Source organism: Oreochromis aureus, linkage group 3, assembly GCF_013358895.1.
Source record: "Oreochromis aureus strain Israel breed Guangdong linkage group 3, ZZ_aureus, whole genome shotgun sequence".
In the NCBI taxonomy this organism is placed as follows: Eukaryota; Metazoa; Chordata; class Actinopteri; order Cichliformes; family Cichlidae; genus Oreochromis; species Oreochromis aureus.
The window spans coordinates 58,873,407-58,896,428 of NC_052944.1; the positions used below are offsets into that span (position 1 = coordinate 58,873,407).

Below are 23,022 nucleotides of genomic sequence, written 5' to 3' on the forward strand. Positions count from 1 at the left end.
TAAATATCATACTTACTTTTGGAAGTACTTACGTTTGTTTTATTGTACCTTTTATATTTTACATTTATATTTATTATTGCATTTTGCACCAAGGGAGTGGCACTCCAATTTCGTTGTACCCTGTACAATGACAATAAAGGCTATTCTATTCTATTCTATTCTATTCTAAATGACAACAGTTACCTCAAGGCACTCACAATGATTTTAAAAGACTCTGTGGACTTTAATATATCTTAGTGTAGCGATTAAAGAAGTTGGTAAGTACACATGAATTCAGATTAAACACCGCTCAGGATGTCACATCAGAAATAAATGCAGTGTAAAATTATGATAACGAAAAACATTTTCCAGGCTCATGTTGGACCCCTTGTCATCACACAGACATGTTATAAAAAAAGTGGCTACTCAAGAGTTTAACTCTTTAATTTGCCGAGCTATGTTTGTGACATTTCATTACTCTATTTGTGATTATCATGCCTGTACTGGTTCTTTTCGTTTTAAAATGTTACTTATTTGACCTTTTCAATCATTTTTAATGCAGAGAGGGGTTAAACCAACTCAACCATCTCTACCGAAAAGTCACTTTTGACTCAAACTATCTGCTTTGACACTTCTGTCAGCCATGAATCAAACATCAAAACGTAGTTATACAAAGTGGAAAAATTAAAATCAAATCAAATAAATAAATAAAATCTTTAATTTCACATAATATAATTTATTTCACACTACATCCTACAAAACTATGAAAAGATGTAGGAAACATTTTTCCATCAAAAAATTACAAAAAAACACACATCTGAACCCAAATGAACCCATTTGGTGATCTGAAGGTTAAACATGCTTTCATGTTGAAGAACTGAAGAAGTATTTAGACTCTTCACTTACATAACAGTCCAAAGGTTTTAATATCTGAATTTCCTTGAAGCAGATAAAGTAAAAATACTCACTATGCAGAATCATGTTGACTAGTTAATGTGTATCATGTAGCAGTTGGAAAGGTAAACTATAGACATATGGTTGGACTGGAGGACGGGCAGTAAGGCTCCAGCATCATGTTGTTGAAACTGGTTCTTGAAGCGGTCTACTGGAGAGCAGCTGGATCAGATGATGCTTTAACAACATAAAATGTCAGAGAGAGCACGTCCTCCTTCAGTTTGTTTCCTTCAGAAACACACAGATGTGGTGTCTGAGGAGGCAGATGTTCAGGTGAATATGTGGATGAAATAAAAGGTGAAATCAGAGTGAAGCTCCTGCACTGGTAGGGTTACATATGTATATTAACCAGTTATCCATCATTTGTATATTCCATACTTTTTTGCAACAGCTTTGCTCTCCACCATTGCACATATAAATATAATATTGTGTGTGGCTTAAATCTGAGCTTTTCTTTATAAAACACATGAGTGTCACTAAAAAAAATCTAATGTAACTCTAAGAAAAAGAAGACCTCTTTGTATTAATAAGCAATAATATACAGCTTTCATTTTTCTTTATTACCATTAAGGTTTATGTGAATATTATACGTCCAGTGGAAGAAAGAAGAAGGTTTAGTTGAATGTGTAAAGGTGACAGGAAGTATGAGATTTTCACACATGTAGAGGAGATTGTGTTTCCGAAACAGATCAGGACATAATTGAAGAGGAGACTGTCTGCAGTGAGAAGAAAGAGAAATTAAAGTCAGGTTAGTTCAGAGAAAATAAATAAAACCCTCCTCCTCCTTCTCTTTGTGTATAACTGGGTGTCAATGCTGTGGTTTCCTCTCTGCTTCTCCAAAAATAAAGTTTTAAATGTTAAAACTGAACCAGAACATGAAGTATGATGATGATGGACAGCAGGAAAATTCTCAACTGACAGCAGAACGTGAAGGCAACATCAACACCTGTGTGATGCCTTCACTGACCAGACCTGAAGGGAGTGTTTGCAGCTTTTTTAGACTAGTAAATATGTAGAATATATTATGGAAAGTGATGATTTTATCATTTGTCTCAAAAGCCTGTTTTTTTTTCATCCTTTGTGTCACCGCCTTACCAAACAGTGAGATCTGGAGATGAATAATGAAGCTGATGTACTTACTGTTTACCACTGACCAGCAGGTGTCTGTATGTTGGGCTTACACTTTCTATGGACATGTAACAGTGTTTATGTCGTATGTTTATGTGGTATGCCAGGTTAACCACAGTATTGTGAGGGTTATTGGCTCAATAGCGCCCTCTCTCATAAGCAGTGAATAAATGCCACTGGCAGCATTAAAACATTGCCAGATTACCAGGGACAAGGTTGAAGTGGGTTGCAGATCACAGCACTCTGCATCACAGTACACTTTCTGGCACCATTACATATTGGTATTATTGCTATCACTATATGGAGAATATGACCACTGTATATTGTCTGACTGTTAATAAAATAATCTCCACTGATGACTGTTAATAAGAACTAAAAGATAAGCAAGTCTCGTTCATCATTTACTACACAACACAGAGACAAGTGATTTTTTTTTTTGAACAGCCAGTCACAGCAAAGTGATTGAGCCTGGTTACAGATGCAATATGCTAGCTGAGCTAGTAAGGATTAGCTGGCTACAGCATGTTACTCATTTATCCAAACATGGTCAGTTCTGGTCAGTACAACATGTTTGGCAGTGAAACACTACATTACTATTAAAGAATAGAAAGAAAAAAATAATTTATTCTACAAGAAACGAAACAGCAGTTTGAAGCAGATCAGCTCTTTAGTACCAGGAGAGGTTGAGGATTTAAAACAAGTGCAGAAACACTGAAAAGCTGCAGCTCTGCTGTAATACACCAGTATTACCAGCAGGTGGAAGCAGACTGTACACGTGAATCAAATACCTTTCAAATTCCACTTTGTCTTTTCATGCTCTGTGGGATTTGTGCTGATTAAAGAACCAGAATCAAAGCCAAGAAATGATTAAGATGTCTAGTTTAACTCACATATTTATATGTTTGTAGTTTATCAGAGCAGGAATACTTTATCTATATAAAAGCAGCTATAGATGAACATCAGAGTCCATTTATTCAAATCATCTCCACAAAAGAGGTGACAGGCTGACAAAGTTAAACTTGATATAAAAGTCTGCGGGAACTCGACGTCCTAGTCACTGGAAACTCCTATTATCCCCATAACACAATCTTCCACGCTATTCAAGTCATTGCAGGCTGTGTGTGTAGTTACATTTCTCAAGAGGTGCACATCAGGTTATGTTGAAGTTTACAGCGAGATTTCCCACAGAAGCATATCTGAGGCAATAGTGAGATGCTCAAAGACACAACAGAGCTCTGATTCAGAAGTGATGCTCTGTAGTGACATCAGTGATGACATCATCATACTCATCATCCAATCCCTGTTCAGGTTGAGTGGCCAGGTTTGATGCACAAAGGTCATTTCCTGTTTAAAAAAGAAACAAGAAAAGAAGTATCAGGTCTAAACTCAGGAAGAGGTTAAACAGAGGGATGAGTAACCATCACAGTATTGATTGATCAGTGAATGATTCAGAGTGTTACCTCTGGCTCTGTGTAGATATAAAGACACCATGAGGAGAGTGGAAATGAAGTATGGAGAGAACACCACAAGGGTGAGGACCACTCTGAACCCAAGCTGGAGGGAGGGGAAATCAGGGTGTGGGCCCAAGGTGAATGGCATCACTGTGGTTGTAAGTTTTTCTGCAGAGAGAATCCCACCTGTTCAGGTGAATATGTGGATGAAATAAGAGGTGAAACCAGAGTGAAGCTCTTCACCTGTGACAGTGATCCAGCTGGATGGAGACTCTCCATGACCGCTGATGTCACACTTGTAGAGGCCTTCATCAGACCTGGAAACATGCTGGATGGTCATGTGACCTGTAGGCTGCTTCCTGATGAGGGAGCCATCTTTATAGAAAGCAGCTGGGAGGTTGGAGGGAGTGGTCTTTGTTTTACAGAGCAGAGTGATGTCATCTCCCTCCATCACAGGGAGGACAGGACTCTGCAGGATCACTGATCCACCTCAACACAGAGACAAACTACAGCATTTCATCCATTTACACACAGCTTCATCAACACTAACTCCACACACTCAGCTTACCAGTGACTGTCAGGTTAACCATGTTACTGATGGGACCCTCTCTGGACTCACACCAGTAAACTCCACTGTCTGATGGGTAAACTGTGATGTTACAGAAATAACCAGCCAATCTTCCCCACCCATCTCCACACTGAGTTCTCTGTCGTCTGCTTGTGTTTCTCCTCAGAGTCCATCCAGCAGAGCTGTCGTCCTCCTCACAGCTCAGAGACACAAAATCTCCTTCAAAGAACTGAGAGCTGCTGGGACTCACAGCCAGATGAGCTGTGAGGAAGAAGATACATCGATATATTTACTTTTTTCAATAATCAGACCTTTCAGATAGACTGAACTGCTCACATCAACAATCCTTGTACTGGATGTTTAATAAAGCAGAACCAATTTCTTAAACAAGGCTGATTGTCAAAAAGCATGACTTGTTGCTTTATTTGAATGAGGTAGGACATGAAATCATTATCAGGAGGAATAAGACAACACTGACATTATTGAGGAGGAGTCTGTCTGTATGTTCTTAATAAATGTGTCCCACAGTCTCCTGGAAGAGCGAGTCAGGTTTACAGTGTGACAGAAGAAGGTTACTGACCTTGGTTTGTGGTGCAGCTCAGCAGTGAGATCAGAACTAAAGAGAAATTAAACTCAGGTTAGTTCAGAGTTTCACATTCAACAAGACAGCAGAGGCATGAAAAACACAGAGTGAACTTACAGAGCAGACACAGCAGAGACGTTTCCTCCATCCTGCTGCTCAATGATATCAGACCAACACTGAGATCAGTTCATGCAAAACCTTCCTCCTTCTCCTCTTCTTCCTCCTTGTGTTTGACTTGGTGTCAGCATTCTTGTTTCCCCCAAAACTCTACAAAAACAAAAAGCAGAACCTCAGTGGTTGCTCAGAGGGGTGTGTTTTGCAGTTTTTTCATCATAAATAAAAAAGAATCTGAGCTACATTATTGAAAGGATTGATTTAAATAATAGGTTTGCAGATCGATAGAAACTAGTTGTGTCTCCCTGTAGGAAATGAGCCAGATTTTACTCCTGCTGACAAAACGAGAATAAAGTGTGACATCAAAGTGTCAATCACACTTTAGATGAGCTGCTATAAAATCACTTCTTATTGTATCTGAAATATAAATGGTTATAAATCAGTGATTCGATCACCACTAAGTGACAACCTGGTGGGATTTTCATGTGTTTTCTTGTGTCTGAGGTTCATTATTGTTCCTTCATTCTTTTTATGAGGTGATAAAACATTTAGAGTCCCCATGCCTAATCTTCTCAATTAACAATGAAAGCCTCATGATGTCAATAACTTAACTCTGACCTCTGCGCTTTAGTCATCCAGTCGTCTCCGAGGTGAGACTGAGGCGGGGCTGATCAGTCTCACCTTGGTGCACCTTTGCCCTATATGAATCCACAGAATTTGCTGCTGCCAATTCATTGTGGCCCTGCCATCGTGTTACTTCTTGTTAGCGGATATTATGCTAACTGGTGATCTTATTGTTTTGTGGATGAGAGCTAGATAAAGTGCCGGAATGTGAATGTACAGAGAATTTGTGGCTTGCAATGTGAAGCACTTTGAGTAATGAGTAAAAATACAACAACAGTTTAAATGCCACTCCATTTCCATTTGCTTATAATTTGACTTGAAATCAGCTGAAATATACTGGGGCTCAATCAATTGATTGATTGATTGATTGATTGGAAAAGCAGTCCCCAACCCCCGGGCCACAGACTGGTACCTGCTTTGTTCGTATTGGTGTAATCCATGTTTTGCCACTGATGCACAGGAGAAAGCCAAAGACTTGTAAAAATGTAAAGCATAGAACATAAAAAAATACAGTTGTTACAATTATTGAAATATTTGACAGATGTAACATGCATACGTAATAACTTTGTACAGAATCTGTAAACCTGAAAACAATTTTTATGTAAATTCCATCAAACATTGGACACCACCACCACTGTCATCATCATCATCATCATCATCATCATGTCACAGAGTAAATATTAAGCATAGAAGTAGTTACACATATTACATAGAGGCCGAAATGTGACTGACATTAATGTCAGGACTGGTGTCCAGGAAAAAAAGATGGTTACATTATTTTTGAAACATTACTGCCAATGGGAACAGTGGCATTTTTAAATCTATAATCAAAGTACCCGGAGAGCATACACATGCACAGGAATCAAACTCACAACCTTCTTGCTGTGAGGCAACAGTACTAACCAGTGGAGCACTGTGCTTTTACTTTTTAAAATTTAGTTGAGATGAAACTCTTTCCTGTCTATGTAAATTACATATTTTGGTAGAATTGTTTTTGTTTTTTACTTATAAGTGATTCTCTTACTGCGGTACCTTTCTGTAAGTGCTTTCTAGTTCATTTGTTTGTTTTGGGGGCGGCGTGTTTTATAACTAAAGTTTGAAGAGGAAAAAACAGCGGTTTGTTTACTTCCTATTCGAACGGGAACCGCCCACAGACTTACTGAACGATTTCCGTGTGATTAGTTTAGTTTTTTATTGGGAAAAAAAGACCGACATCAATCAGCTATTTAAACGAACCATGTTTACTTTAATGTAATTTCGCAACCTTAAAAATCTAAACGAATAAACAAATGTCGGTTAATGTATCTGGCAGCAGTCTCGGCTCCTCCGCTGGTCCGGAAAACTCCAGAAAGTTCTGGAGCCGGTAAAGAAGTTTCACCGGAACCGGCGCGCTCATTCAGAGTAGTTTTCACCGTGGTCGTGTTGGCGGTACGTGGCTGAGAGCTCGTGAGTAACTGACGGAAAACCTTTAAAAGATAAACGTTCACCGGCTCCTCTGTACATTTTAGGACATCGTCAGGTCTCAGGAAAAAAGGTGTCAGGTATCAGTCTCACATGGAAAATTGTCAGGTCTCAGACTCACATGGAAAATTGTCAGGTCTCAGGTATCAGACTCACATGGAAAATTGTCAGGTATCAGACTCACATGGAAAATTGTCAGGTATCAGACTCACATGGAAAATTGTCAGGTCTCAGACTCACATGGAAAATTGTCAGGTCTCAGACTCACATGGTAAATTGTCAGGTATCAGACTCACATGGAAAATTGTCAGGTATCAGACTCACACGAAAAATTGTCAGGTCTCAGTCTCACATGGAAAATTGTCAGGTATCAGTCTCACATGGAAAATTGTCAGGTCTCAGACTCACATGGAAAATTGTCAGGTCTCAGGTATCAGACTCACATGGAAAATTGTCAGGTATCAGACTCACATGGAAAATTGTCAGGTATCAGACTCACATGGAAAATTGTCAGGTCTCAGACTCACATGGTAAATTGTCAGGTATCAGACTCACATGGAAAATTGTCAGGTATCAGACTCACATGGTAAATTGTCAGGTCTCAGACTCACATGGAAAATTGTCAGGTCTCAGACTCACATGGTAAATTGTCAGGTCTCAGACTCACATGGAAAATTGTCAGGTATCAGACTCACATGGAAAATTGTCAGGTCTCAGACTCACATGGTAAATTGTCAGGTCTCAGACTCACATGGTAAATTGTCAGGTCTCAGACTCACATGGTAAATTGTCAGGTCTCAGACTCACATGGAAAATTGTCAGGTCTCAGACTCACATGGTAAATTGTCAGGTCTCAGACTCACATGGAAAATTGTCAGGTATCAGACTCACATGGAAAATTGTCAGGTCTCAGACTCACATGGTAAATTGTCAGGTCTCAGACTCACATGGTAAATTGTCAGGTCTCAGACTCACATGGTAAATTGTCAGGTATCAGACTCACATGGAAAATTGTCAGGTCTCAGACTCACATGGAAAATTGTCAGGTATCAGACTCACAATTCAGACTCACATGGAAAATTGTCAGGTCTCAGAAAATCTTCCTGCAGGTGGCGCTGTTGTCATGTCCCATCCAAATTGATTTCCAAATACGTCATCAACGTGTGACAGTGGGAGAGCGCAAGGTCATTGACCTCACCGGAGTTTTACCGCGGTCCAGGCTCCTAACGACACAAGGTAAGTTTAACTTTTTCTCCCTTTTGTTCATATTTTTGACACAGTTGTGTGATATCAAGTTGCGGTAATGTTGTGAAAGTTACCTATCAAAGAAGGAAATCTAGTTTTGTACGAAACCAAATCAGCACTATTCTTGTCTGGCCAATTCGTTCTAGCTAGCGACAGTGGTGGTGAAACGTGATTTAAATTTAAACTGTTTAGTAATTGTTTTGTATATGTTTCAGCAAATGGACAAGCTGAAAGCTTACGAGCAGCTGAAAAAGACCTTGAAAATGGTAATCAAACGCTTTATTAAATGTTTTTGTAATGCTTGCAATTTCCTTTTTTAACTGCCAACAACCCTGACAATATCGTGCTTTAATGGTTTAACATTGTTTGGTATTCCTATTTACTTCTCTTAATTAATATGCATGTTAAAAGACGTATATAGTTATTACTTTGTGATATTGTCGGAGTGCCCTAGTTTAAAAAAAAAAATGACAAAAGATGGATTTCTTCATTGCAATTTAAAAGTTAGATACTCATGTAGGATTTGGCTCCTACAGTCTAGCTATAACTCCTTACTTTCTAAAATTTTATTTGAAGGCGAGATTACCCAAAAGGCTTTGATAACAACGTAAAAAGCTCCTGGCAGCAGAAAAATCAGGTAGGTTTTGATACTTTTGAACAACATGTAAAATAATCTCCTTTATATAACATGATATGCTTAGCAGGTTATGATTGACTAACCACTTTATTTATAGATGCAATACATTTTGAAAGCAGATCAGTGTGCAGTAGTCTGTGATTGTAGTAGAATTCTATAAAGCACATGTTTCACATCACTGCCCTATTTATATTGCAGATGACACTCCTTCAACAAGTGGCAATGAATTTCTCAGTAAGAAAACCCCAATTATTTTGCTTTAAGATCAGTTGTAATATAGAACTTTCTGCGGATCAGTTTGATTAACTTTCAACTTCATCCATTACAGGTGCAGCAGAGGCCTTTGGTAAAGCCAAGAAACTACTACAGCCTCAAGTAAAGAAAAGGCAATTTCCATTGAATGATAAACGTTTGGACCATGGCAAATCATTATTGAAGGTTAGTTAAAAAGTGAAGCTATGTGTATGACTATCAGCAATATATTAATAATTAACTGTCTAAAAAGGCATATTTTTTCATAAACTTTGCTTTTTCTCCTTGATGCTAGGTCAGAATGGCTCCCATGGAGTGGAAACCAAGAACTCCGAGAAGGTGTGGACGGTACCAGAAGTTAATAATGGACTGACGCTCCACCTCGAATCATCCTGCAAGGCCATGAAACCTATGATGATTTAATTACCATAGCCAAAGAACGCTTCTGGCCAGAGCGTACTGAGGGGAGTGAGTTCACTCTTTGTCATTCTGACGGGACCAGGTGGAGTAAGGAGGATTTCCACAAAGAATACAGAACTGTTTCTGATATTACACATCTGTGGAAAAGAACACTATACATCGGGCGAAGACAACTGGGTAATAAAGTGATCAATATTGCTATTAACTACTGTCTAGCACTCGATTTTGTATGGTATGAAATAATTTTACTTTTTGTACAGAGGTCGTGTGTTTGGATGATCAAAGTTCCATCTCAGGTGTGTGCCTGCCCAAACCAAATTGAATATTTTTGATTGTGTGATTGAACATGGTACACCAGGGGTGGACACGAGGGCAGTGTCCCTACAGGTTTTACATGTGTCCTTGAACCAACACAGCTGATTTAAATGGCTAAATTATCTCCTCAACATGTCCTGATGTTCTCCAGAGGCCTGGTAACGAACTAATCATGTGATTCAGGTGTGTTGACCCAAGGTGAGATCTAAAACCTGCAGGGACACCGGCCCTCGGGGCCTGGAATTGCCCACCCCTGTGGTACACGGACTATGGTGGGCATTCAGATATATTGCAATTAATGTGTTATTTTACAGATGAAGACCCTGTAACTAAAGTGGGTGGTGATGAAAGTTGCAGTTTAGGTGAATGCCTGGACATCTAACTAAATCATTAAAATTGACTTCTTATTTTGTTTGCATTACATTTCCAACCTTTACACACTTGTTTACTATGCTTGGTCATTGCACATTTGTAATATGCATCTTATTCTGCAGATGAACTTCCTGAAACCCTCATAGGACAAAATGTTGCAGAACAGGTAAAACCATGGCTTCTTTTTGAACAGACCAATTAATTTCTTATCATTGTCATAAATGTGGATATTTTCACAGTGCACCCTGCAAAAAGTATATCTTGGCTGAATGTGTTCATAGGATTTCCATCCAGAAACATCCAGCTCAGGTGAATTTGAAACAGGGAGAGTCAGAAAGAAAAGCCAGTCCAAGCAAAGGAAGGAGGAAAATGTAGGGTCATCTCTAGGTCCAGGTGGAGCAGTGAGCCAAGACATGTTACCACATGCAGTTATTGAGGCAAAAGAAGCTATGGAGGGAGCTGAAGAGCTATCTGAAGGTGCTGGAAATAGTGAGCTTTTGATAGATTTTGCAGAGTCCTTCAACACAACTCCAAAGTCGCCATCATGTAAGCATTATTTAGCATTTAGGGCTAACATCATATCATCAGACAAAATTGTAAATAAAGGTTTTCATTCTTCACTATTTGGTACTCAAGTTCCTGGAGTAAACCTAGATATTACTAATCCAGCAGTTAATAGAAGAATGTTTAGCAGTAGCTGTATGTTAATGTATGTTACTTTGTGTTTTTATCCCCAAGTGTATCTTCCACGTGTTCCATATGTGGAAGAGGCTTTAATTACATACAGCGAGGACAATCTACTGGGAGAAGGGACATTTGGCAAGGTATATAGAGGTTCTTTTCATGGTACTCCAGCAGCTGTTAAAAGGATCGTGTGTGGCCAACAAGGGATGGAGGACAGCGACATTCATCATGAGATAAATGTTTCACTGTAAGAACTTTGACACACTTATTTTTGTTTCATTTTCAAAATCGCTTGTTCCTCAAGCTGTAATGCCTCTATTTTTTTTATTTTTATTTTTTTTATTAGGAGACTGTCTCACCCCAACATCGTCAGACTAATGGCAGTTGCCCGCACTGAGTCCTGCTTTTTGTTGGCAGCTGAATACATTCATGGCGCAACCCTGCAGCAAGTGCTTCACACAGACAGCTGCTTGGTGAAGGTACCAATACTCATAATTTTATATTGAATACATTTTGTGAATAATCTTAATACCATCATATTAAAACAGAACTTCTTATTGCTGGCATTTCTTTAAATATGTACTTGAAACCATCTTTGCGTACAACATATAAAAAGACTGATTAATTTTTTTTCTCTCATGTTTTCAACCATTTAGAATTACAAAATGATCTTTAATTGCCATATGCCAGAAAAGTATGAACTTAGTAAAATAATAATCTTAACTTTCTAATAATAAGCTTCTTTACTATTTTGGTAGAATTGCTTTTTTTTTTACATGGATGAGTTCAGACATTTTAGGTTTTCTTCTACAATATTCTTACAATATTTTTCAGGGATTTTGGTCCAGTCCTCCAGACAGGACTGGTGTAACTGAGTCAGATTTGTTGGCCACCTTGCTCACACACACACATTCACCTCTGCTTACAGTTTCACAAGAGGACTGCAATCAGGGATTTTTGATGGACACTTCCAAACATTGACTTTGTTGGTCTTAGGTCCCATTATATATTGTCTTGATAGCTTGAAGGGGATGATGCGGTTTCATATCACTGGACTTATCCATGGCAGTAGAGTACATCCATGCACAGAGAATCATTCACCAGGATATAAAGCCAGCAAATGTCATGGTAAGTGTTGCAAAAGCAGTTTCACCACAGTTCGTGTATTCGTCAGGCTTCCAGAAAAACACCGGGACTCAGAGTAGTCAATTAACAATATTTTTATTAATACACACTTATTGATTATAGCTTATAGAAGGAGATGTACAGAACCCCGGACTTCCTCTGCAGATCTCAACTCCTTTGTCCGTTACATGCAGTTTTGTATAAGTGACCCCTTCTAACCCCTCTACGAGGTGCCATAAAACTAATCACCATGTTTACATGTTTGTGTGTGTGCGAGCACGTGAATGCCTACATGTGCGCTCTCACGTACCTACGTGAGTGTTCGTGAGTGACTATGCGCATACCTGTGTATACACACAGGTATGCGCACATACACTCACTCATGCACTCACTCATGCACACTCACTCATGCACGTGAGTGAGTGTGCATGTGGGTGTGGGTGCGTAAAGTAAAGCACTGCAGGTGTGTGTCTCAATGTAGTGACTTCCCGGATGTCATAAAACCCATCTCCGTTCCAGACCACCGTTATCAAGTCACAAATGTTGAAACCCCTCCTAAGTATACCCTGAGGAATTTCCACTAACATTAACTCCTCTTTGTCTTAGTTTCACAGCTCAAATGGGGGAGGGCCTCATAAAATCTACTTCTAAGTTCATGACACAATCAGGCCTTTATTACATTGAGGGCAGTGTCAGTGTCTTTACAATAATTCTACATTCTAAGTTAACATATTTCTAAACTCTAAAAAACTAAACATTCCTACATGTCTAAGCTCTAAAATAAGCTAAACATTTCTACATAAGCCATACTGAATTTTTCTTTATTGAACTTTATTCTCTTCAGTCTATTAAACACTACATTTCAACGAGGAACTGTTCTGGTATATTCATATAAAGGACTTTTTTTTAAGTAGGAAGCCTTACATTGTTTCTTTAATATGTTGGTTGTTGCACACCTACAAAATTCCCAAACATGTTGTAATAAGTTTAGGCTTTACAAACTGAATTTTTCTATTGTTCTATTAGTCTGTACCACTTTCTTAAGTGGAATGGGGATAAAAAAAAGAACAGGACTATAAAACCGTGTTTGATCATTATCCAATCTGTTAATTTCAATGTTAGGTATAATAAACAATCTCAGAATAAATCTGCAGTGGTTGGGTGATCTGGGTGCTAAAAGCTTTGAGGGTTTTTTTTTTTTTCAATTATGAGCTGTGGTCTTTGGAATGACAGTTTTGATATCAGGTTGTCTTAAATCTCACAAATGTTAAGTTCTCGTGTGTATACCTTATAGGTTCACCACCCTTCTAAGAAGGCAGTCCTGACAGACTGGGGCATGGCAAACATAAGAGACACTGTGATGCTTCGTCAAGGGAGTAAGTTCACTGCCCAGGTTATTGGTCCAGCTGGTGGCACATATCTTTACATGGCTCCTGAATGCATACTGATGTTTGAAGAGGCCTCGTTCCAGACAGACATGTGGTCCCTCGGAGCCACATATCTGGAGATCCTGACGGGGTCCGCTCCGTGGACTGTTAAAAAACAAAGAGAACTGGCTGCACTAATGGCCACCAAAACCCCACCACATGCCCTATCACATCTCAGTGACAAACACAGTTTTCTTGGTGGTTTGGTGAGCTATGACCCAGACTCAAGGCCTTCCGCATCTGATGTTGTTAAGTTTCTCAAGTCAGGCCTTGATCTTACAAGCCGATATGGCTACAAGTGGTAATGTTGCTACAGTCTGCAGTTCAAAAGTCTTTCAATGTTAATTATGTTATACATTAGGGTTAACAAAAGTTGTGTTAAATGAAACACTGAATCATTATGAAAGATGGCACCTTGTCAATTGTTTTTCAACATTTTATTGTACATTTTGTTGGTCAGACAGTTTTCAAATTACCTGTTGATTGTAAACAAGGATAAATAAATGTTAACAAACAATGTTGTATGATTTTATTGGTCATTGGAAATGTTTACTGGTGCACCTTCCATCCTCTGTCTCTTCAGAAAGATGTATATGTCATTTGCCTCTGCAAACGTAGAAGGTGTAGGAACTGCATTTCTGTTCATGGCAGTTGTCAGCTCTTGGACTAGCATGAGGTATGCAGCAAGGCAACCATCAGGTGTGCAGGGAAATTGGCTGTTTTCTAAAATGTTCTGGCACATGTCTCTGAATTCCTGGTTTGCTACCAGTGAAGGCTCTTCCACCTCACAGATTAATTGCTTGGCGTAGTCTAAAGGTCTGGGTCAACTATGTGCAGCACACTGCCATATCCTGCGAATGAAAGACAATATTGAAAAGATGTTCACTTTGGAATGTTAAAAATAAATGAATAATCATAAAGCTGTTCTACAACCTGTATAATAAGCAGTCAGTTTTACAGATGTTATTGCAGAAACTGAAAGATGTAAATATCACTCAAACATTTTGATTAATTTTTAGTTAAAGGTGCCAATATGAAGCCATATTTGTATTGACAGTAGAAATTCAGAAATCTCAGATTGTACCAGAAGTAAGCTTCTTAGGAAGACAAATAAAAGAAAGCACATTATAACAGTTTTACGCTCATTACACTGGATTCCAGTATATTTTAGAAAAATCATTTTAAAATTTTAGTAATGACTTTCAAAGCTCCGAATCGTGAAGCTCCTGCCTACATTTCTGATCTTATAGAACCCCACACTCCCTCTCCCAGCCTGTGATCATCTAATCAATGGCTGTTAGTAGTCCCACCAGAAGACCAGAGGCAATAGATCTTGCAGAACGGTGGCTCCCAGGTCATGAAATGCTCTGCCCTACATCATTATGTTTCCTTGATTGTATTTATTCTGTATGTTCGATTGTGCTGTTATATGTCTGTTTTACATAATTGTGAAGCCACTTTGTGGTTTTATCCTGTGAAGAGTGCTATATTAAAGTAAAAGTAAACTAATGAAAGTTAAAAAAAAAAAAAAAAAAACCCCACAGACTTTCAAATGACATACCAGGAGGTGGTGAGGTAAACAGAAGGTCGGGTTTCCCAAATGGACCTGGTGCATTGCGTTGCTTGCGGATGTCATGGGTGTTCCAAACTGTTTGCTCCGTTTTTAAGTCTCTTTGAAGCAGTGGCAAGTGTGAGTACTGCAAGCAGTTGCTATGAAAAGGATAATTAAAAAGTTAATATGTTCATCTGCTTCTTTGAGGAAGAATATGTAAAAGCTAATTTTAATCAGTACTCAAAAACAAAGGCATTCCTAGACCACATACTTTCATACTGCTGCTTGATCATTTTTCATGTCTAAAAATATTGACTTACATGTGCACAGGATTGTCCAGTTCAAGGATCCCAGACTCCATCATGGCCTAAGCATGTGGTTTTGAAAAAGACATAAGTTGTGAAGGTGAGCATTTCATCAGTGAAAAGGTACAGATGTAAAAAAAAAAAAAAAATTCCAGCATAGTGTTTTCAGATAAACTAATCCATCGTATGTTTAGCGCAATTTTGATGGCTAGTCTTTGTTATTAGGTTTTACAGGTGAAAGATTTGCTTTACCTCAAATGTTGTCAGCCATTTCTTAATCCATGTCCGCTTTAAAATACTGTTAAAACATTCAGCTCTCTAAACAACATAAACATGACATTATCAGTTTTGTTGTCAGGTTGTTACTTTAGAAATAGTCATTTACCAGCTTAAAGACATACCTGGTTGTGCACTGATGTCCCCATTCTGAAGCACCTCCATGCCTGATTCCCAAGATCTCGCATGTGAAATGCCATCTGCATTTGACCCACAACAAGGTTCTCCTTTCCTCTGTCCCCCGAATCATTTGAGGACAGCCTAAAGACACAAACTGAAGATAATTAGTGAATGATGAAAAATAAATTTATAACCAAAATGTAATCTTTTTTAACCCCTTTTTAAGTATATTGCATACCACCCTGTTCTTGAACAGCCTCAAAAGTATCTGGCCACAAAGTTTTGTTTGCGGTTGGATGTGCCCACCTTTAGCCATAGAACCTTCCTGGAAAATCTGAAAAGAGAGAAATTGAAAAGCGGCCACTCGTACATATGATTTAATCATGTTTTGGCAATATGTTTGGTTTTTGTTACATTCCCCAAGAGTATTCTGGTTTTCCATTGTATTCTGTCTAGGCGTTGTTTCTGGTTCCTCCGGCCATTTTGACTGCCATAGTTATGTAGGCTTACATGCCTTTGGAATTGAATGTGACCCTTGACTGTGTTCAGACTGATGCGAGGAGAGAGCTGCCTTTTGTTTTGTATTCTCCTGTTTATTGTGTTGGTTAGGTAGGTTATCGTAAATTGTACATTTTATTTTCTTTGGAGTTAAATTCTGTTTACTTTATATCAGGGATGTTTTATTTGTTGTGTTGTTCTTGGCCCTCCTGAAATAACTGCCAGTCTGAAATGGACTAGCAGGAAATAAACCTTTAAAAAATGCCATCTTGAATCCTCCTTCACTATTCATACTTTATCTTGGTCCCTTAGACCAGGCTTGGCCCATTCAGACCTCGAGGGCCAATGTCCTGCATGTTTTAGATCTCACCCTGGGTAAACACACTTGAATAAAATGATTAGTTCATTACCAGGCCTCTGGAGAACTACAAAACATGTTGTGAGGGTAATTTAGCCATTTGAATCAGCTGTGGATCAAGGACACATCTAAAACCTGCAGGACACCGGCACCTCGAGGCCTGGAGTTGCCCATCCCTGCCCTAGACTACTCAGGAGAGATAACACCTCAGTTTACCTCACATCCTTATCTTGAAGCAACTTTGTACTATATCTGAATATAATCAATTAAGTAGCGAATGCCATATTCAGACCTACCCATCAATCCCCAAATGTATCCACATTCCAAAGAACTTCAGTTTATCATTGCCTATATGAAACAACAAATAAAAATTACAATTTGTTTCGACAGAAGTAACATCAAAACATGACAGGAAGGTTAATTGAAAAGATAAAATAAATACCATCAATGTGCCAGGTGTCATTTGGACCACGGCTGATGTAATTCCGACGGGGAATTTTCTTCTTTCCAGGAGATCTCCTCTGAAGACCACTTGCATCCATATCCCTCATTATATTAGCAACATCGTCTCTACAGTAACAATAGATTTTACTCTGAGCTCAACAGTAAAACAAGAAAATACTTGATTATATTGAGTACACACTATGGAAACCAACCTGTAACAAGGCCGCACTCCTCTGACATCCCTTACCCGCTTTACCATTGCCCTGATTCCTTGTTCAGGAGACCACTGTTTCATCTCACTCTAAAAAACAAACAAACAATTAATTGAATGGGCTTTTTTAAATAACTACAGAAAATAACATTTATTGTTTCAACAATAGCTCCTAACACAGACTTCAGGAAAATATGTATTTTTTGCACTGATGTTTTAACACTTACCTCCACTGCTTTGTGGATTTCAGTAAAAGGTCGTTGGGGGCATCTTCGCTTCAACCCTAGAAGTTTTAAAACTCGTCTCAGATGCCTCTCACTGTTAAAAGACAACACAGACTTGCATTATATTAAAGGACAACTGCATGTTTTGTAATTTTAGAGAGTTGTCATGGAAACTGTTGAAATGCAGACTTACCTTATTTTATGCCCATATGAATTGAGTACACAGCTGATTTCCTTTTGTTTTAAGCCTTTGTTGAACAATGTTATTATCATCGTATCTTGAAAGGTTAAGTGTAACAAAAATAGTCTAATTGATCACCCACCTCTTACACTGAACATAAGTAATTAACCAGTAAATTACTAAATCTTTTTAGGTGGCAATTATACTAAAAGCAGCGTCTATTCAGTGCCCACAAATAAAATATGTGTAGCAAAAAATACACTTCTTTAATATGAAAGAGGTGAACAGTAGTTAATAAATAAGTTGTACTTTCGTCATTTATTTTTAATGCTCTTTAAAAAAAAAAAAAAAAGTATTTTTGGTACAGTCATAAGAAACAGCCAGAGTCGGATACTCCTTTCATCATCGTCGGATGACATTGCAGAAAAGTCTAAAAACAACAACAGAAAAATACATATCAGGATCACAAAATTATGGAGGACCACAAGAGCCACGCGCATCGAAATAAAAAATTCTGTGCTTAATTTTAATAAACTGATTTTTAAAATGCTTTTCAGTCTTCATTTCAAAAAACATTTTCGAATTGCACTTTAATAAACTGCATTTCAAAAACCTTTTTCGAATAGCACTTTAATAAACTGCATTTCAAAATCCTTTTTCGAATTCCACTTTAATAAAAACATTTTCGAATTGCACTTTAATAAACTGCATTTCAAAAACCTTTTTTGAATTCCACTTTAATAAACTGCATTTCAAAAAACATTTTCGAATTGCACTTTAATAAACTGCATTTCAAAAACCTTTTTCGAATAGCACTTTAATAAACTGCATTTCAAAATCCTTTTTCGAATTCCACTTTAATAAAAACATTTTCGAATTGCACTTTAATAAACTGCATTTCAAAAACCTTTTTCGAATTCCACTTTAATAAACTGCATTTCAAAAACCTTTTTCGAATTGCACTTTAATAAACTGCATTTCAAAATCCATTTCCCTTTCCTGTTCGCTCAGGGATTAACATGTGGATTAGCAGTTGGATTAGCAGTTGGATTAACAACTTCATTTTAAAAATCCTGCTGCTATTCAAATTAGCCACACCGTGGGATGTAAGGAGCTCTCTGATTGGTCAGACAGCTGCCCACTTTATTCGCTGTTACGCGCACGCTTTAGGCTCCACAGTGGAGAAGAAGACAGGTAGTGTGTAATCAGATATGATGGAAGAAACCACTTTAAACGATCGATGGAGAGGTACAATAGAGGCTCTAATTTCATTAGCTGACTATGTAGAAGGGACCGTTTCTGTTGATTTTAACTATGCTCTGACCACACTACTCCAGCTAAGGGCAAATGCTGAAGTTTTAAGCCACCATTTTGAGGACAGTGTTTGGGCTAAGTTTGATGAGGTGGAGCATTTAATACGGGAAAATGGTTATACTCTGCCGCGTTTTGACATAGAAAGAAAACAGCTACAGAGGCAACTCTCCCTCGGAATGCCGCACAAGGATATATCGAAACATTTGGGTGTGTCTTTAAAAACTGTTCAGCGCAGGATTGCCTGCTGGGGACTGAGGTAAGAAACTTCGAGTTAGCTAACGTGGTGTAATGTTGGAAGCTACATTTTGAATTTATAAACTACGTTTTCTACTGATGAGAAGGGGATGGTATGGAGGACCACAAGAGCCACGCGCATCGAAATAAAAAATTCTGTGCTTAATTTTAATAAACTGCATTTCAAAATCTTGTGGTCCTCCATATGGATGCATTAGTATGTTGTGCATTTGGTTGATGTGGTACGTTTCACTTGTAAACAATATTACTGTTGCTGATTAAGTGTAACAAAGTGCAGTTTAAGTAGTTTATAGCTAAATGTTTGTCCCACGGCCTTAAGGAGCTACACTGTAAGGTGATACACACCTTACACAACATGGGGTTTGCCTAAATTCTTATTTTCTATACTTACGTCATATTTAGTTATGTCCACTGAAACTATAGTCAGAGTAATCTCTGTGCAGTCTATTTAGTATCTATTTAGTTTTTTATTCTGTATTTAAAGCTGCAGTTCTGATAACATGTAATTTTCTGTGTACTCAGACGCAAGGACTTGGACAACAGTGTCAGTGATGAAGACTTGGATATTATTGTCTCTGATATTCATCACCACCATCCCAACACTGGATATAAGATGATACTGGGTCACTTAAGATCAAGAAAAATCTTTGTTACAAGTATGATGGATCGGTATAGTTTTGTTAAACATCAACAGTAGTACCATTCAATATTTTAGCATACAAATAGATAATGTTGATTGTTTAACTTTTGAAGTGAATTATAACTGTTTTGTCTCTTCATAGGGAGAAGAGTGTTGGCATCATTAAGACGTGTGGATCCCCAGGGGACACAGATGCGCAGGTTCTCACTGCGAACCATACGGCGACGGCGTTACTTTGTTCCTGCTCCAAACAGCATGTGGCACATTGACGGCAACCATAAGCTTATAAGGTAGAACATTTTAAAGACTTAAAAAAAATGTTAAAAGCAGTAAAATCCTGAAATCTATGTGTATATAGGAAGTGGGAGTTCATGTAATGTGGATTTTCTCCTCTGTCATTAGTCCTCTTTTTAAGAACTGAAAAACAAATTAAGCAGCAAATTAAGAGCAAGCTTTTCCATTAAGGACTCCTGCTTGTTTGTAAACTTCTTATCCTGTGTGAAACCTAAGTTGTTTAAATGCCACTGGTATAACTATTACAAAACATGGGTCCCCATAATCAACAAGCTGATATGATATGTGTATTTATTTAAAATTAAGACCGAGCATTTCTTTCATTGACTTAATCAGTTGGTTAAATTATTCAGAATCCTTTCTGCATCTGTAGTGTTTTCTGCATCCTTAATATGTATAGGGCATTTACAAGAGCTGACATTCTCAGCAACTTCTGTTTATTTTTTGCATTTCAACAATTACAGTCTCTCTGGAAGGTCTGTTCAAGTTACAGTATTTTTATTTTTGCAGATGGAGAGTTGTTGTGCATGGTGGCATTGATGGATTTTCCAGACTCATTGTTTACCTCACTGCTACAAACAACAACAGAGCCCAAACTGTCCTGGAGAGTTTCATGACTGCAGTACAGCATTATGGTATCCCCTCTAGAGTCCGTTCAGACAAAGGAGGGGAAAACATTCTGGTGGCACGCTTTATGGTGGCCCACTGTGGGCTCAACAGGAGGTCTCACATTGCTGGAAGAAGTGTCCACAATCAGAGGTGATTGACTATATGTTAGAATAGTTGATGTAATATATTCTAAAGTCACTGAAACAAAAATTTATGCAATGATTAACTGTATATTTTTAATCTTGACACATTATAAAAAATCGTACATCATAACATTTTTTTGATTAACACAGAAACTTCCTGTATCCAAAGTTTAACAAAATCTTGGAATTGAAGTGCCTTTTTTGGATGTTGTTTTCAAATGCATGTATATGTTACCTTACCTTAACCCTTTCATACATGAATTATGTAAATGTCAATCAGTATTTCTTGCCTTAAGTACTTTTTATTCATCTTTATGCATGGAAAAAAAAATCAACTTCATGTCTTTAAACATGTAATTTTCATAGACTGTTTTACATGTCCACTTAGGTTGACAACATACGTTTTGACTTTTGAATTGGACATGGAGTGACACATTAGTGTCCAATTTAGTGGTTAATGTACAGCTATACATTCAACACTGACACAAATACAAGAAAACAGCCTTTGAATAGCTGTAGTGACCACTGTGTGATAGGGATCTTGAATTGTAGAAGTTAAACCTCAATTATATATACTCCACAGTTTATATGAAAAGTTCTAAAGTCTTTTATTATATGTAATAAGTAGTTTCAGGGATTTTTAATTAACTGTTCTTATGGTTTTAGAATTGAGCGACTATGGAGAGATGTATTTCACAACGTCCTTGATCTCTTCAGCACTACTTTTCTTCGCCTTGAAGCTGAGGGATGGCTCAGTCCAGACAAGGAGACAGACCTATATGCATTGCACAGGTGTTACATGCCACATATCCAGTCACATCTGCAACAGTTTCTGAGAGCATGGAACAATCACTCACTGAGATCAGCGCGGAACCAATCTCCTGTTCAGCTGTGGTTGAGCAGAGAAAGAGATGGAAACACAGCACATTTGTGTCAGGTAATGGTTTTCAATGACTACAGTGCCCGTGATATATTTTAAAATGTGTAACCTTAAGAGGTTGCCATAGAAAATACAATAAACAATACTGAATGATGCTGGATTTACAGGCACCTCAAGACTGTGTAATTAACTGGAGAGGGCCACCTGAGTCAAGTCAAGTTTATGTCCCAGAGTTGGAGCTTCCCCGTGCCCTGTCGGCAGCAGAACTGGCAACACTTCCAAGTTCAAATGTACCACTGACAGAGGCATTACAAGTTTACATTGAGACTGTTTCGCTTCTCAGAGCAATGATGGACAGGTGATTCACCAGCACGTACATCAAAGCAAGGAGGTTTTTCCTGCATTAAAGGAATTGAAATCATCATAAATTTACAAATAAGTGTTTGAAAATGTTGGGTCATATTAACAATTCAGTCACACAGCATTTTTGTTTTTCATTAAATCCACGAAAGGCTATCACTTTTCAATATCTGCTGTTTCATGTATCAAAATGAAGTTCTCATGTCTGTGTGCAAGACCCCATCTTTTTTAAGAAAAATTCTATTTTTCTCTGCCAGATGTCTTTGACGTATTGCTATGCATTGGTTTTTTACAATGACATTAACCTTTTTTTTTTTATTTCGACCTTCTATTGCTAAGTGTTCTAAAACAAATTCTTAATTACATTTTCACATAAACTGACATGCTTTCTAAATGTACTTGTTGTCCTTCACAAGAACATAAACTGAAATAATTTGTAGTTTAATGTCTTTCTTCTTTTCTTTATATTGTTGTATCATTGCTGGTATATGGCTCATGTGATCAGTTGGCATGTAGATAGTGAATTAAAATGATTTTGGCAACCATGGTTTCTAACAGGTGTTTTAAACTCACATCCCAGGGGCCATTTGCAGTCCACGTCACCCTATTTGCAGTCTGTCTAATAACATGCACTAATATAATTCAATATTAAAATAAGTTATTTACAAAGCAAGTAATGATTTCATATGAACATGTTCACAATATGAGCAGAGAGTACAAACATGTTTAGGGGTTGTCTATGTTAGTTATGTGAGAGTTATTGGTAGATTAAACAGTATTTTCACCAGCAGTCAAAAACTAATGTACACTCATGTCTGCATTTTTATTTTTTAAATACTAACAACTTGATAGCAGTGTCTGGCCAGAAAGAGAGTAACAATTTGTTTATCTGGTAGTTAAATGAAAGGCTTCAGTTAATTAAGAGTGACAAAACATAATCTGCGTTCATGTTTGCAGTTTTGTATTCTTACACACTAAAATTTGAAAATAAGTTTTATTTTATTACACTTTTTTGATTT

At 37.8% G+C, this 23,022-nt stretch overlaps 3 protein-coding genes and 1 long non-coding RNA gene across 4 annotated transcripts; all 4 read left to right on the forward strand.

Annotated features, from left to right (window-relative positions):
• The first annotated feature begins 8,700 nt into the window (after positions 1–8,700).
• Positions 8,701–9,366, forward strand: LOC120435865. The gene is made up of 4 exons (XR_005609980.1): positions 8,701–8,744; positions 8,943–8,978; positions 9,073–9,182; positions 9,292–9,366. It is a non-coding gene; the product is annotated as an uncharacterized LOC120435865 (long non-coding RNA).
• Positions 9,367–9,376: 10 nt separating this feature from the next.
• LOC116317742 (probable receptor-like protein kinase At5g18500) lies at positions 9,377–11,819 on the forward strand. Its single transcript, XM_039605988.1, has 8 exons — positions 9,377–9,593; positions 9,677–9,712; positions 10,046–10,093; positions 10,226–10,269; positions 10,385–10,649; positions 10,842–11,034; positions 11,134–11,266; positions 11,716–11,819. The coding sequence occupies exons 5-8, from the start codon at positions 10,517–10,519 to the stop codon at positions 11,746–11,748; spliced, it is 492 nt and encodes a 163-aa protein (XP_039461922.1). The 5' UTR covers positions 9,377–9,593; positions 9,677–9,712; positions 10,046–10,093; positions 10,226–10,269; positions 10,385–10,516; the 3' UTR covers positions 11,749–11,819.
• An 11-nt stretch (positions 11,820–11,830) lies between these two features.
• LOC120435841 (mitogen-activated protein kinase kinase kinase 2-like) lies at positions 11,831–13,856 on the forward strand. The gene is made up of 2 exons (XM_039605985.1): positions 11,831–11,915; positions 13,207–13,856. Exons 1-2 carry the CDS (start codon positions 11,850–11,852, stop codon positions 13,642–13,644), a joined length of 504 nt encoding a protein of 167 aa, XP_039461919.1. The 5' UTR covers positions 11,831–11,849; the 3' UTR covers positions 13,645–13,856.
• A 4,817-nt stretch (positions 13,857–18,673) lies between these two features.
• Positions 18,674–22,562, forward strand: LOC120435793. The gene is made up of 6 exons (XM_039605929.1): positions 18,674–19,078; positions 19,600–19,733; positions 19,860–20,007; positions 20,522–20,770; positions 21,430–21,700; positions 21,811–22,562. The coding sequence occupies exons 1-6, from the start codon at positions 18,720–18,722 to the stop codon at positions 22,003–22,005; spliced, it is 1,356 nt and encodes a 451-aa protein (XP_039461863.1). The 5' UTR covers positions 18,674–18,719; the 3' UTR covers positions 22,006–22,562.
• The last annotated feature ends 460 nt before the right edge of the window (positions 22,563–23,022 follow it).